The sequence below is a fragment of the Haliotis rubra genome, unplaced genomic scaffold, assembly GCF_003918875.1.
Source record: "Haliotis rubra isolate DU_JTF1 unplaced genomic scaffold, ASM391887v1 Scf331, whole genome shotgun sequence".
NCBI classification, from domain to species: Eukaryota; Metazoa; Mollusca; class Gastropoda; order Lepetellida; family Haliotidae; genus Haliotis; species Haliotis rubra.
In genome coordinates, this window is record NW_025767004.1 from 245336 (window position 1) to 261751 (window position 16416).

At 39.5% G+C, this 16416-nt stretch overlaps 2 protein-coding genes across 2 annotated transcripts; both read left to right on the forward strand.

The window, feature by feature from the left end:
- Positions 1 to 4103: 4103 nt before the first annotated feature.
- LOC124284224 (deoxycytidylate deaminase-like) lies at positions 4104 to 14246 on the forward strand. Its single transcript, XM_046720286.1, has 3 exons — positions 4104 to 4218; positions 13483 to 13618; positions 14172 to 14246. Exons 1-3 carry the CDS (start codon positions 4187 to 4189, stop codon positions 14244 to 14246), a joined length of 243 nt encoding a protein of 80 aa, XP_046576242.1. The 5' UTR covers positions 4104 to 4186.
- A 695-nt stretch (positions 14247 to 14941) lies between these two features.
- On the forward strand, positions 14942 to 15576 carry LOC124284236 (deoxycytidylate deaminase-like). Its single transcript, XM_046720305.1, has 2 exons — positions 14942 to 15180; positions 15341 to 15576. The coding sequence occupies exons 1-2, from the start codon at positions 14981 to 14983 to the stop codon at positions 15420 to 15422; spliced, it is 282 nt and encodes a 93-aa protein (XP_046576261.1). The 5' UTR covers positions 14942 to 14980; the 3' UTR covers positions 15423 to 15576.
- The last annotated feature ends 840 nt before the right edge of the window (positions 15577 to 16416 follow it).

A 16416-nucleotide genomic window follows, 5' to 3' on the forward strand; every position in this document is an offset into this window, starting at 1 on the left:
CATCGTATCAGCTACCATCACGTAAGCATGTCAAAACCCAATTATTTGCAATCTGTCACTTGTCATCAATGCCAGCTCCTCACTCGAAGAAATACTCCCACTAATGAGGTGACTCAACGTTTTAATCATAAATAATGAAAAAAATGTGTATTTTCCGGCAGGGGCGACTGTTGTAAAGCACTTGTCTACATCATCGCTGTCGACCTCGCCAGCAACACCGGTCAGTGTGTGTTTGATCTCGCCCCAGGACTGACGAAGCCATTTCAGTCCTGCAAGCCAACAACTCAGGTTCGTCAACCAAGAAAATTCAGGAGAAATAGATTGTTTTATTTCCTCCTAAATCACCATTCATATTATTGATGGAAGGAGATACTTATATAGGCGTTTTATCAATACAGTGTTCTAAATTCAGGTCCAAATAAATGATGAAGAATATGAATTTGACATTATAACAATGTGCGTATATTCATGTAACACAGTTATGTATGGTTCTGTGTGTCCTGCTCTACAGCTCCCCGACGCCTGGTCCAATGAACTTGTTATCATCGTCGCTGCTGTCGGAGGTGTTGGACTCATCATCCTTGTGCTTGTCATCACAGTGGTCATTGTCGTCATCAGAGGCAGAGGAAGGATGAAGACCGCTGGTTGATTTTATTACGATGAGTTTATCGACCTTCAAAACTAATCTTTATGTAATTATGCTTACAGCTTCATAAATTGCTAGGTGCGTTCCTAATTTGAATTTGGATTGTTTCCGTCCCAGGCACTAAGGAGATCCCAGGAATTGACTTTTAGAGAAGACCTGTTCACACTTTCTGTTTGTAATGTTTGTTTTAGATGTACGTATGCAGGAACATCTGTTGTATTCTAATCATTATAACATTATTATGCATTATGATTATTATGATCATTAGATTTGTATGCAGTGTGTTCTGTATGAATCTGGATTATTAATCGGTTTCATGGCGAATGTTGTTTAGCAAGTGCTCAAATCTCGTCTGGAACAAACATCATGTTTATCCCATTACAAGTGATAAGTGGCATGTCAATCAGGCCACAATATGAATACACATGCAAACTCAATCAGCAATACCAAATTCAAAAGGTTTTCTCTTAAAGTCATTTGTTACAACGATCGAAGAAAAATGAAGATCGAAAGTAGTTCCCACTGAATATTTTATTTTAAATCGATGTATTGATCAACTCCAATATCTTCAGGAAATTGTAAGAGAGAGAACATTATTTGGGACACCATTTACTGACAGAAGTGTTGAATGTACAGTTTGTATAAAGATAGTATGTATCGCCACTGGTCAATGTTGCTTAAAACATCAGTGAAATAGATAGACGCTGGTAAAATATCGAAATGTGAGATGGTAGTCATTATGATATCAAGTGTGTGTGTGTGTCTAACCAAAAATGAAATCAATGGCAGATATAAACATCAACAAAGACAATAGGGATATATATAATGAAAGGCGGATTTGTTAATACTTTACTGAGAAAATACCTCTTCTTGCCAATGTCCCCAACATTACCACCAGTTACACATCGACAACAATGCTGATGACAAAGTCATCTTAAGAAGATCTAACATTGTTCTATACTAAATACGATACACGTGAACGTGTCGTATGACTTTATTTACGACCATAGGCAATCAGCAGAAAGAGCTCCACCCTTTCCAAGAACTGCAAGCAAAAGAACCGAAACCAGGTCACGCAAGGGGATCAAACTGAGCCGTATTATCTTGCATACATTTGCCCCTCTCCAAGTGCAGCGTACAGTGATAGAAATATTCTCTTGACTTGACCCTAACACATGACGTTATACTATTGAATACGGTTTCATGTCGACCAGTGGACAAGGAAGGGAGAGGAACACAGTGGGGACATCAACCTGTCGGTACAGGTGAATCTCAAGTCGATATTGTGCGTTGTCTCGGTGAAAATGCATCGAGATTCAGAGTGGCTATAAACTATCCCGAGGACTAAGAGGGAACCCAACATTTCTCAAGAAGTAGTTCCTCCACGTCCAGTAGCATCCTACACAACTAATATTTTGCTACCAAGTGGATGCATTTCGAGAATACTCTCTGCTTATGACCAGGTCATTTCTTGTGCATGAAAAATGCCTCAAGAAAACGTGCTTTGTGCAACTCGCTTACGGCCACGACCACCATATCACGTGTCAGTCGTTGCAGTTGATCAGATATTGATCATTCTTTTCCAAGAACTGAAAGGTCAATTAAACAAAAACTAGAGCACGTTACACCATGTTTATGTGCCGATAGTAAGATACAGCCCCAGTCTTTCTAAGAACTGTGTGCTAAAGTAGAATGAAACTAGGCCTCTGTTTCTTACAGTTCTCAGAAATGGTGAAGCCATAGAAACGACTATGGGATTTATATTGATTTTACAAGAAAAGGATCATAGTAGTAATTGGGAATAAACATCAAGTGTGCTCACAATAGAGTGAGTGAATGACTTTAGTTTTACACCGCACTCAGCAATATTACAGCTGTAATTATGGCGGTCTCACAATACAACCGGCTGTACCTGTTTCATATTTAGATCAATGCATTAAAGATTCATAGTGACACAGAAGCCTCTCCACGTGACTGTTAGACGAGTGGGATGATTTCAGCAGATCCTGAAAAGGATGAACTTTCTAAAACACATTATGCACAATTGGTAAAATGGTTGTATGCGAAGGGTGTTTTCAAAACAATTGTCAAGTGTATAAAAAGATCACTCTCTGATATACAAATTGTATTATTACATGTCTGAACAGGTTATCTCAAGTCGATATCGAGCGTTGTCTTGACTATAAACTATTCTGAGGACTAAAACGGATCCCAACATTTTTCCAGAAGTAGTTCCCTCCATGTCGAGTAGCATCCTGCCAGTTCCAGCTTTTCACAGCCGGGGCTCTATCTACCAACTTTCATCACACTACTCTGGCTCAAAAGGTGATTGCTGAGTGTCACAACATTCAAAGCCTCAGTAAACCTCCAAAAATGTTGCACGGTTGCAGATTTGGCCGCATCACTGGCAACGTTGATCATTCAGAGTTTATATATGACACAGAGGCGTCGTGTACAGTAGATACGAAATGAAGGCAGTCAAGTGGTTCTTGCGGATTTGTTGTCTGAGTCGTGCCCTCTGACTTATTTCATTTGGATGTTATAAGGAGTAAAATGGAAAAACTCTACATGTAATATGTACATGCATTCGAAACAGTCCCACTCCAGTCAAGGGCTTCACTGTCAGAAGCAGATGGTAAATTTCTACCAAGGAAAACCTACCTATTTACATTTGCGTTGTGTCCACTGCCAAAATTCACATAAGCTGGTTATTTCCAAAAAGGAATGGACGTGTAAATCGTCTTTCTTCTCCAGTATTATTCATGTTATGGCAGGTCTCCAGATCTAACTGACATCCTGATGTGACGATCACCAGAGCTCACATGACAGTAAAAGTAAGTTTTGATTGTCACTGATATCTTTGTCTCATTTAATTGTATTCAAGGAAGTAGATGCTCCTGCTCATCGATCACTTGATTATCTGGTCTGTTGACAGGCCACTGTTAGGCTATAAATGCTTACACACTTTGGGCAAAGTTTGTGACTGGAGGCTGATACCAGTGGGTCAGGAATTGAGTCACCTTTCCGCTAACACCTGGTGTTATCTCTGACCTTTCAGTGGTCCATACGTTATATTCACAGTTGTTTTGCCATTAAACCAAAAGGACTTGTCTCCGAGGATAAGAAAGACGGGGTATTATTTTGCATCGACATATTAAATTAGTGTGAAGTTGACACCAAATGATGTTATTGTTTTGCAGTCCTTTTAATAATCATAAATATCTTGTTCTCTTCGCGATATGACACAGATCCGTTGTGTACAATAGTGATATATTCCTACTGGGAATCATGCAGGAAGCATGAATGCCATAAGTCCTATTGTGCTCTGGCATAATGGCCGTATATGGTAGCTATCTCCATTGATTTTGCATTTAAACAATTGAAGTCTTTGCAGTTGCGGTTACAACAGGTGGTATCTCAATTGTACAAACATGTCAGGTCTTGCCTTGGTAATGTAAGTAAAGGCATATAACAGGGTTAGTCTGGGCTGGGTGTCATACGCTGGGTCTACCTACACTTGCTGACAAACCACGTATTAAGATGGCTTCGGGATCAGAGACAGGAGAAGTCAGGTAAAAGTCGATTGTCATTAAAATTCATCTGTTACATCATATAATACTAATGGTGTGTGAGATACAATGACTTCTCATAGCTCAACAATAACGGTGCTATTATATTTGCATTACATATCAAGGCCTATATGATATATACTTTACACTTCTGTATCAAAGTAAATGTATTGATGTTCATTTGTGGAGATAAATGAAAACGGGAATGATGGTTATGTATCTGTCTTCAACACAAAATACGTAAATAGTAGTCACCGTCCATTGTCGCCATTTACAGTGATTTTGTTTATGACGGTCGATCACCTGTTCTTGAACACCTAGTATCATCACAATTTCATATATAGATATATATTCTAAATAAATGTATATCATGTATACCCCATCAGTATATCATGTATACCCTAGCAGTATATCATGTACACCCTAGCAGTATGTCATGTATACCCCGGCAGTATTCCATGTATACCCTAGCAGTATTTCATGTATACCCTAGCAGTATGTCATGTATACCCCAGCAGTATATCATGTATACCCTAGCAGTGAATCATGTATACCCTAGCAGTATTTCATGTACACCCTAGCAGTATATGATGTATACCCTAGAAGTATATGATGTACACCCTAGCAGAATATGATGTTCACCCTAGCAGTATATCATGTATACCCTAGCAGTATTACAAGTATACCCTATCAGTATTCCATGTATCCCCTGGCAGTATATCATGTATACCCCAGCAGTATATGATGTACACCCAGCAGTATTTCTTTTATACCCCAGCAGAAAATAAACGCACGAAAGTTGAGGTGGATTACGAGTCCATTGAAAAAGAGCCTCTGCCCAGTAAAAAGGCACAAAATGAGTGAATCTTTGTACTCATTCTGGAGATCGTTTCCCTATTCCTTGGGATTAGAACAAGAAAATGTAAAGCCCCTAAACTGAGTAACTGATTACCTGCGGTACTGACGTTTGAACTGCTCTTGCCATGCAATTAAAAGGAGAACAGTTTCCGTCCAAATTTCTGTGTGTTTGAGAACATTATGATCACAAAGATATTTTAATTATAAATTCAGTTACGTTTACATGCAACAAATAATAATTACCGTAGTAATATTTAGCTCCAAGCTTGCTGTCGTCCCTCTTGTCCTTACCCCAGGGTAACAATCGATCGCTACAGTTGTTGGGCATCCCACTGTAACCTGTCCCGACGATCCTTTTCTTAGGATTGACAATACACGCTCCGACCTACAAATAACCCATGATTACTACATTATCCTAGTATGCATGATGTTATTTCTCCTTACAACTGTTAGGGACACTGCGGGGCAGAGAAGCTCCCCAGCATATCATAGGGTTGGGGGACTGTGACCTGACTCATTCTGTAGGCGAGGGTGGTTGATAATACCATATACGTCTGTTGAGTGCACACTGTACTTTGAGCAGAACAATCGTGTTGATGTAGCGTGACTATTCGTGAGATGTGGTCCCCATTTTACCTGCGTCACAGGATCTTTGCTTCTCATTCCAGACAGAAATGCAGTGGCCATGAAGTACTCCTCCCAGTCCAGACAACCCACTTCTCTTTTGCCACTATCACCGAACGTTCTGTTTTATGTAAAAAGGTTAACTAATAAAGTATATCTTTCAAGGATCTTTCATCAACGTACAGTAATAGCTTACAGTTGTATCACAGGGTGGACTATGTTTCGGGCGGGCATACATGGCACAGGGTATACATGATATACTGCTAGAGTGTACATCATATACAGCTGGGATATACTTGACATACTGCTAGGGCATACATGATATACTGCCAGGGTATACATGATTTTCTGCTGGGGTATACAAGAAATACTGCTAGAGTGTACATCATATACTGCTGGGATATACTTGACATACTGCTAGGGCATACATGATATACTGCTAGGGGATACATGATTTTCTGCTGGGGTATACAAGAAATACTGCTAGGGTGTACTGCTGGGGTATACATGAAATATTGCTATGGTATACATGATATACTGCTAGGGTGTACATCATGTACTGCTGGGGTATACTTGACATACTGCTAGGGCATACATGATATACTGCTAGGGTATACATGATTTTCTGCTGGGGTATACAAGAAATACTGCTAGGGTGTATATCATATACTGCTGGGGTATAGATGATAAACTGCTGGGGTATACATGGAATACTGCTAGGGTATACATGATATACTGATAGGGTGTACATGATATACTGATAGGGTATACATGATATACTGCTCGGGTATACATCATATACTGTCATGACAATACATCTGTTACATCACATAATGTGAGATGCAATGACTTCTCATAGCTCCACAATAACGGTGCTATTATATTTGTATTACATATCAAGGCCATATATGATATATACCTTCCTCTTCTGTACCAAAGTAAATGTATTGATGTCATTTGTTGAGGTACTGTAAGTCCCCGAGGTCCCTAGTATGGTGATCTACCTTCAGTTCTTGGCGATCTACACTCCGTTTCTATAGTCTGTTGTCCTACATAGTTAATATGTTTTAGATATAATTACTAGTTTTACATTTATATCTGTGATATTCTAGTTGTTTTACTGTCCTTCGTTGACAGAATTTTATAATTTACGTTCAATTGTTAATATATTTCTAACTTAATTTAGTCACGATATGGCTGAAATACTGCCGATGTGACTTAAAATCTTAACTCACTCACTCACTCACTCACTTGTTGAGAAAAATGAAGACGAGAATTATGGTTATGTCCCTGTATTCAACTTACAGACAAAAATGTAGCTGCAGTACAATAAATGACACCGAAATATTTGATAGGAATTATTACCTTGATAATTTATTTTGCAGATTCATTGTGTATATGCTTTGTGGATGCATTTGAAGTTATGAAAAAGGCGATTTGCTGTCTTTTCTTGCTTGCAGCGATTATAATGGCTTTGTAGTAGGAATGGTTCCTGCAGCAGCAGCACTAATTAACTAATCAAGAAATCTAGCAAGAAAACCTTGTATGTGGCAGCTTCATGAGAATCACCAATATCATTTGTAGAAGATCTTCTAGCTATTAGATCTAGTTCGTGTTTCCATCAGTACTACACTCATGCATGTGCCAAAATGGTTTCAATGTTGACCGATCAGTGTACTGCGATGAATTTGAAGACGTTTATGTTTCGTCCCGCGTCTATTGGTAGTGTCAGGTCGTCTCTGTCTTTGGTTGTTGATATCACTTCCCGCCATCTACTTTCGACAAATACTGATCTCCATGGGACACATAACAAAATATTTAAGCAACAGGACACCGATAAGGTAAGCAACGCGTTCTTTATTATCCATAACCTGACGCGACTGAAAATTCTATCTTAAAAATTGACACAATTTTGGCACTTGAGTGCATTCATTCATTCTGGCTTCCACATTTGCATTACCAATCTTCTATTCCCACTTTTCTAGCTTTGTTATCTTATCACTTGGTTGTTTTCCCATGTACATATGTTGCTATCTGCTTCCTACGGAAGCGTACTAGGATCAAGGTGAAAAAGATTTGGTCTCCTACGTAGGAGTTATTAAGTCCTACGTTAATTACTATCTCCTACGAAGTAGTTAACATCTCCTTCGTAGGACTACGTATCTTCTATGTTGGACTTGGTATCTCCTACGTAGGACATATTATCTCCTTGAGATGATGAATATATATTAATATATGTGCATATACACAACTAATGCTCGGTGAGGTGAAAGGGAAATTGATAAGAATCCTGCAGTTATGTGGATGAGTCACACGTAATTATTAAGTCGAGCAACCACGTCCGGACTTGACAATAATTTCTCCTATTTTTACCATTATATTTTATGTCTACTTAAAGGCTGGTAATGGTTAGGGGACATTTACGTTTTGAATCGGGGTACTGAGTGACGCTTAACGTCGTAATTATAATTACAATCGTTGACATGCGTGTGGAGTTGTTATCGCCAATCGCAGCAACTTAATTATTGCAGAAAAGGTTCTTTTTTAGCTTCGGATTATGAAGTATGTGAATTACGTTGAGAAATGTTTGGTAATGCAGGACGTTAAATGGCAGAAGTGTAATTGTGTATGTGTATATGTTTGGGTGACGTGGACCTTGTTCTATTGATAATTGAAGTTTTGTAGGTGCGGGTATGGTTATGTTTGATCTGTCATAAATGCATTGATTCACACACAGAGGGAGGGGAGGAGGAGGTTATGATATGAAACTCTGGTTAAAACACGTCCTCAGCAGCACGTTGCTGCTTGTCTTTAGAGGGGGCAGGTTGGATCAGATACAGCGCTTGTTGTTTGCGGTTTGTTTGTTTGTTTGTTCGTAATTGCTTACAGGTTGACTTGATTGGGGTGGAAGTGTTGAGTGCGGCGTAAAACAATACGAAATTCAAAAAGGCAAAGAATTGTCATTCTATTTACTTGTTCATCGCTGTAACACAAAAGCCATATAATAACAATGATCAATGTCACTCGCATTTAAATTGAAGTCCTCTCTGGCCACAAGCATAGGCTACTGGGGTCTAGTTCTAACACAGAATCCCCATGATCTGAAATGCCACAAACTCAACAAACTGTAACATTTATTCACAAGAAGATGGTGACGTTGTCTTTTATCTTGGAGGAAGGTCAGGAAACCTATTGTTGACAAACATTTTCTGTGTCTGCTTATTTACTACACCCCACCGGCTTCTGAATCGTGGGAATGAGCACGCATGGATTGCCGATAGTCTAAGATAGGTCTGTGCGTCAGAGGTAAGCACACAGATCTCGTATGACCCATGTGCAACGACCTCTGAACTATCCAACTCACAGCAGTAAAGTGTAGCAGAAAGTGCAACACATAACAGTGAACTAACTGCCACATGTCCTAGTAGAGCAAATTGAATGCAAGGCAGTAAAGTATATCAGCCGGCCCAACACATGACGGTAATGTGCAACAATTAGTGTTCAATACATGATTCTGATAGTGAATGAAACACGTGTCAGTAGACGCTAATTGTGAATGAAACACATGGCAGTAGATGCTAATAGTGAATGAAACACGTGGCAGTAGACTCTATTAGTGAATGAAACACGTGGCAGTAGATGCTAATGGCGACTGAAACACATGGATGGCAGTAGATGCTAACAGTGAATGAAACACGTGGCAGTAGATGCTAATAGTAAATGTTACACATGGCAGTAGATGTTAATAGTGAATGAAACACGTGGCAGTAGATGTTAATAGTGAATGAAACACGTGGCAGTAGATGCTAATAGTGAATGAAACACATGGCAGTAGATGCTAATAGTGAATGAAACACGTGGCAGTAGATGCTAATAGTGAATGAAACACATGGCAGTAGATGCTAATAGTGAATGAAACACGTGGCAGTAGATGCTAATAGTGAATGAAACACATGACAGTAGATGCTAATAGTGAATGAAACACATGGCAGTAGATGTTAATAGTGAATGAAACACATGACAGTAGATGCTAATAGTGAATGAAACACATAGCAGTAGATGCTAATAGTGAATGAAACACATGACAGTAGATGCTAATAATGAATGAAACACGTGGCAGTAGATGCTAATAGTGAATGAAACACATGGCAGTAGATGCTAATAGTGAATGAAACACGTGGCAGTAGATGCTAATAGTGAATGAAACACGTGGCAGTAGATGCTAATAGTGAATGAAACACATGGCAGTAGATGCTAATAGTGAATGAAACACATGGCAGTAGATGCTAATAGTGAATGAAACACACATGACAGTAGATGCTAATATGCTAATAGTGAATGAAACACATGGCAGTAGATGTTAATAGTGAATGAAACACATGACAGTAGATGCTAATAGTGAATGAAACACATAGCAGTAGATGCTAATAGTGAATGAAACACATGACAGTAGATGCTAATAATGAATGAAACACGTGGCAGTAGATGCTAATAGTGAATGAAACACAAGACAGTAGATGACACAAGGCTTTAAAGTATAACAGCCGGCCCAACACATGACGGTAATATGCAACAATTAGTGTTCAATACATGATTCTAATAGTACATGAAACACATGGCAGTAGATCCTAATAGTAAATGAAACACGTGGCAGTAGATGCTAATCGTGAATGAAACACATGGCAGTAGATGCTTATAGTGAATGAAACACGTGGCAGTAGATGCTAATAGTGAATGAAACACATGGCAGTAGATGTTAATAGTGAATGAAACACATGACAGTAGATGCTAATAGTGAATGAAACACATAGCAGTAGATGCTAATAGTGAATGAAACATATGGCAGTAGACTCTCATAGTGAATGAAACACATGGATGGCAGTAGACTCTCATAGTGAATGAAACACATGACAGTAGACTCTCATAGTGAATGAAACACGTGGCAGTAGATGCTAATAGTGAATGAAACACATGGCAGTAGATGCTAATAGTGAATGAAACATATGGCAGTAGACTCTCATAGTGAATGAAACACAAGGATGGCAGTAGACTCTCATAGTGAATGAAACACATGGCAGTAGACTCTCATAGTGAATGAAACACGTGGCAGTAGATGCTAATAGTGAATGAAACACAAGACAGAAGATGCTAATAGTGAATGAAACACAAGACAGAAGATGCTAATAGTGAATGAAACACAAGGTTTTAAAGTATAACAGCCTGCCCAACACATGACGGTAATGTGCAACAATTAGTGTTCAGTACATGATTCTAATAGTGAATGAAACACGTGGCAGTAGATGCTAATAGTGAATGAAACACATGGATGGCAGTAAATGCTAATAGTGAATGAAACACGTGGCAGTAGATGCTAATAGTGAATGAAACACATGGATGGCAGTAAATGCTAATAGTGAATGAAACACGTGGCAGCAGATGCTAATAGTAAATGCAACACAAGGCAGTAGATGCTAATAGTGAATGAAACACATGGCAGTAATTGCGAATAGTGAATGAAACACATGGATGGCAGTAGATGTTAATAGTGAATGAAACACGTGGTAGTAGATGCTAATAGTGAATGAAACACGTGGCAGTAGATGCTAATAGTGAATGAAACACGTGGCAGTAGATGCTAATAGTGAATGAAACACATGACAGTAGATGCTAATAGTGAATGAAACACGTGGCAGCAGATGCTAATAGTAAATGCAACACAAGGCAGTAGATGCTAATAGTGAATGAAACACATGGCAGTAATTGCGAATAGTGAATGAAACACATGGATGGCAGTAGATGTTAATAGTGAATGAAACACGTGGTAGTAGATGCTAATAGTGAATGAAACACGTGGCAGTAGACTCTCATAGTGAATGAAACACGTTGCAGTAGACTCTCATAGTGAATGAAACACGTGGCAGTAGATGCTAATAGTGAATAAAACAAAAGACAGTAGATGCTAATAGTGAATGAAACACATGGCAGTAATTGCGAATAGTGAATGAAACACATGGATGGCAGTAGATGCTAATAGTGGATGAAACACATAGCAGTAGACTCTAATAGTGAATGAAACACATGGCAGTAGATGCTAACAGTGAATGAAACACATGGCAGTGGACTCTAATAGTGAATGAAACACGTTGCAGTAGATGCTAATAGTGAATGAAACACGTGGCAGTAGCTATGCTAATAGTGAATGAAACACAAGACAGAAGATGCTAATAGTGAATAAAACATAAGACAGTAGATGCTAATAGTGAATGAAACACATTGCAGTAATTGCGAATAGTGAATGAAACACATGGATGGCAGTAGACTCTAATAGAGAATGAAGCACATGGCAGTAGACTCTAATAGTGGGCTGTTCTATTATACCCATAGGTACGTGCCTAATTCTGCCTTGACTTTTTGTAGACGTTTTGGCATGTAGAAGTTTTGGGAGATAACCGTCTTCTGACATCAGTGGTGGAAAACTGTGTCTCAACTTTCACGGCAGTGGACACCTCAAGACAAAATATACATCGACACCATAGTTTTGCTGTATAGTTGAGTTAGCTCGGACCCTGAATGCAAGTGTGGCCTGTTTAGTGTCACATGACTTTCGAACTATATATGAAAACATAAATACAAATCCTACTTATTGTTGCCAGAGATCTGTGATGGTATTATGTTGTTTGTGTAACAAAATTGATTTTTCCTAAACTACATATGTGTGTCTTGGCGTGGGGGTGTGGGCACATCAGTCTGTCCTGTTTTAGCGAAACAGACATTTGCTCTATGACCAGGTTAAGCTCAATACAATGCATATGTCTCACGAACTATGTAAGCTACAACGCACTCGGACATGCCAAGCACTTATATAACTCAAACAGTTAATGGCCTTACGTCTCTGACCTACATACATAGTGTCAGTTACACAACACTTGATCCTCAATATGCCGGAGTAACAATCACCTATTCTGACAGTGTAATCTTCACCTATTCTGACAGTGTAACCTGGACCTATTCTGACAGTGTAACCTGCACCTATTCTGACAGTGTAACCTGCACCTATTCTGACAGTGTAACCTTCACCTATTCTGACAGTGTAACCTTCACCTATTCTGACAGTGTAACCTTCACCTATTCTGACAGTGTAACCTTCACCTATTCTGACAGTGTAACCTTCACCTATTCTGACAGTGTAACCTGCACCTATTCTGACAGTGTAACCTTCACCTATTCTGACAGTGTAACCTTCACCTATTCTGACAGTGTAACCTTCACCTATTCTGACAGTGTAACCTTCACCTATTCTGACAGTGTAACCTTCACCTATTCTGACAGTGTAACCTTCACCTATTCTGACAGTGTAACCTTCACCTATTCTGAGAGTGTAACCTGCACCTATTCTGTATTCTGACAGTCTAACCTTCACCTATTCTGACAGTGTAACTTTCACCGATTTGGTGTAATCTACATCTGGTGTAATCTACATCAGGTGTAATCTACAGTGTAACCTTCATCTATTTTGCCTGTGTAACCTACACACAAAGTGAATGAATAATTCCATTTTAACGTACACCTTCGTGTCATTTTTACCCACACGCTTACTGTCAGTTTGACCTACCTGCTTAGTGTCAGTTTGACCTACCTGCTTAGTGTCAGTTTGACCTACCTGCTTAGTGTCAGTTTGACCTACCTGCTTAGTGTCAGTTGAACCTACACGCTTGTTATGCACGCATGGTGCCAATTTGACATCCGTGACCTGTATTACAAATAGCGCCTCTACTTTTGTGACAGGGAAGGGGGTGACACAGAGATTATGAATGAGGGCAGGGTCGAGGATGAGAAGGGGAAGGACTACATAGACTGGGAGACGTACTTCATGGCCATGGCACTCGTCTGTGCAGAAAGAAGCAAAGACCCCAAAACGCAGGTGAACAATGTTGACAGGGAGAGAGAGAGAGAGAGAGAGAGAGAGAGAGAGAGAGAGAGAGAGAGAGAGAGAGAGAGAGAGAGAGAGAGAGAGAGAGAGAGTGGGACGTAGAAAGACAGAGAGGGGGATGGAGAGAGACAGAGAGTGCGAGAGAGAGACAGAGTTGGGCGGAGAGAGACTGACAGCGGGGGAGGGAGACAGAGGGACAGAGAGAGAGACATAGAGTAGGAGGGAGAGAGACTGAGAGTGGGAGAGAGAGACGGAGAGTGGGGGAGAGAAAGAGACAGAGATTGGGGGAGAGAGAGGGAGAGAGAGAGAGAGAGATTTCGCAAGGTTTCAAAGATATCGTCGTTGAGAGAGAGAGAGAGAGAGAGAGAGACAGAGATTGGGAGGGAGAGAGAGAGAGAGAGAGAGAGAGAGAGAGAGAGAGAGAGAGAGAGAGAGAGAGAGAGAGAGAGAGAGAGAGAGAGAGAGAGTACATATTTCGAGTACATATTTCGCAAGGTTTCAAAGATACCGTTGTTAGTCGACTCACCTGTACTTCCTGTTACAGGTTGGAGCGTGTATTGTGAACAAAGACAAAAGGCTCGTTGGCACTGGTTACAACGGAATGCCCGATCGCTATTGACATAAACACGTGTGATTAACCAGTGCTCTAACTGAAGCATTAACTTAGAAATTATATAGTCTTATATTACAAATGATTGCCAAAACGTGAAATACAGGGGCAGCTCTTCTGACTATTCTGGAATCTCTGAAAAATATCAATCAAAACCATTCTCATATACTTGATGACAAGGATAATTTACCCATTGAGTCTACATAAACGTAGCGAGTGATAATTGTTTATGGCAATATTTTTGTCAGTTCTGGGACAGGCAAACCATGAAATAAAGTCATAAGCAGTGAGACACGCTTTCAGGGAATATGGCAAGCCGTTTTAACATTTTTTAACAAATACTGTGATCTTAAATCGTTGTAAAGATATCTTGAATGAAATTAGAGATATCTTACATAAAAGTGGAGATATCTTGAAATGAATATCTGCAATAAATTTCATAATATCGCCAAACGTATTAAACCAGAGACCATATGGTCTCTGATTAAACATATTAACATATTGAAAAGAATTGCTGATATCTTGAATTGGACTAGTGATATTATAACAGGATTTATAGATTTGCTCAAGGTCATGTTTCTAATGATATCTGTAATTTAGCTCATGATATCAGTAATTTCGTAATAAATGGTAAAACGGTCTGATCTCTTGACGTAGTGACAGTAATGAGGTAAGGGATTAAGTGGATTCTTGTAACTGGTAACACTTCTATTCTAATCCTACTTCCAGTCTGCCATGCTGAGATGAACGCCATACTGAACAGGTTCTCTGCTGACTTGAAAGGCTGCAAGATTTACGTGACCCTGTTCCCCTGCAACTACTGCACCCAGATGATCATCCAGTCTGGAATCCAAGAAGTCGTCTTTTTGTCAGATGAGAAAAAAAGCACGGACGAAGTGAAAGCTTCAAAGAAACTGCTCGACATGGCTGACATACACTACAGGTCAGTGGCTCGCTCCTGTTCTTCCTTGTATTCTGTGGAGGCAATACATCCGCTCTTGCACAATGTAACGCTATTCTGACAAACGAATGGTCGCGTATGAATCTTTGAATACCGTGATAGCAATCTGCGTCCACCTGTCATCTATACATTTGTGTTTCAGACCATATCATGGAAGTCAAGATTCAATTTCCGCCAGATCCGGAAGTCGATCAGGTGGCCTCCAGGACTCGAAAAAGCGTTGAATAGGATCAGGGTGTATTTTCTTGTAATAGTCACATGATAACGTCAAACGGGAGAATATTACACATAACGACTGATTTCCACAAAACACGTCGTAGTTAAGAATATAATTTGCTGTTCATGAGTAAGGATAAATATAAATTATGAATTTTACTTGAAAACTTACATTTTGCTGTGCAAATTCATAATAAACGTGGACTTGATTGTGAACTTCTATCTTAATCATCTTTTTCATAATTACCAGTCATCGTTTAAATGAACTGCTTGGGGTGGGCTCTAACCTGCAGTCGTATTAGGCACGGAGTGGAAGTGAGTAAGTGGGTTTAATGCCACTTTCAACACATCGTTTATACCACTCTGACTCGTTATGACAAGCACCCGACTCTGGTTGACGTCAACTGCCGGAACATTTGACTGTTGATCCAGACACTGTCCAGACTTTACAGCAGGAGTCCTTGATGCCCAGCACGTGAAGACCCGGGTTAGAATTGGTTTCCTGTATTTGTACATCTCTGGCTTCCATCAGCTTACTGCTTAACCAATTACGGCAATTATGTTGTTTTCTTTGTCAATTATGTTGTCTCATTGTTATATTCAGTATATATATATTCATCTACCCCACTTCATGTATCACTCTTGCTTGACAACGGTACAAGAATCTGTATCGAAACGTCGCACTCACGAAATAAAGAAGTTGTTATCCATAAAAAGCTGTTCTATATTGTACGTCTCAACTTCTAAAATGCCACTCAAACAAGCTCCCATATTCAAGCCGACATGTCCTGCTATAACTTAAGTAGTGTGATAAATGAGACTAAAATAATCAACCATCCAGTACACGATGCAGACAAATTAGCACACAACCCTCCAGAACAACAAGTCAAACCTACTTTGAATGTGTCGTACTCGAATTCTATTGTATTCTCCTGTGTTTGTGACATGAGTGAGTTAGTGACTTTCGTTTTACGCCGCTTTTAGCAATATTCCAGCAATAAT

Coding starts and splice junctions, on each gene's coding strand:
- LOC124284224 (XM_046720286.1), top strand. CDS start 4,187: ATGGCTTCGGGATCAGAGACAGGAGAAGTCAG. Junction 4,219..13,482: donor TCAGAGACAGGAGAAGTCAG/GTAAAAGTCGAT, acceptor CTTTTGTGACAG/GGAAGGGGGTGACACAGAGA. Junction 13,619..14,171: donor GCAAAGACCCCAAAACGCAG/GTGAACAATGTT, acceptor TTCCTGTTACAG/GTTGGAGCGTGTATTGTGAA.
- LOC124284236 (XM_046720305.1), top strand. CDS start 14,981: ATGAACGCCATACTGAACAGGTTCTCTGCTGACTTGAAAGGCTGCAAG. Junction 15,181..15,340: donor ATGGCTGACATACACTACAG/GTCAGTGGCTCG, acceptor TTTGTGTTTCAG/ACCATATCATGGAAGTCAAG.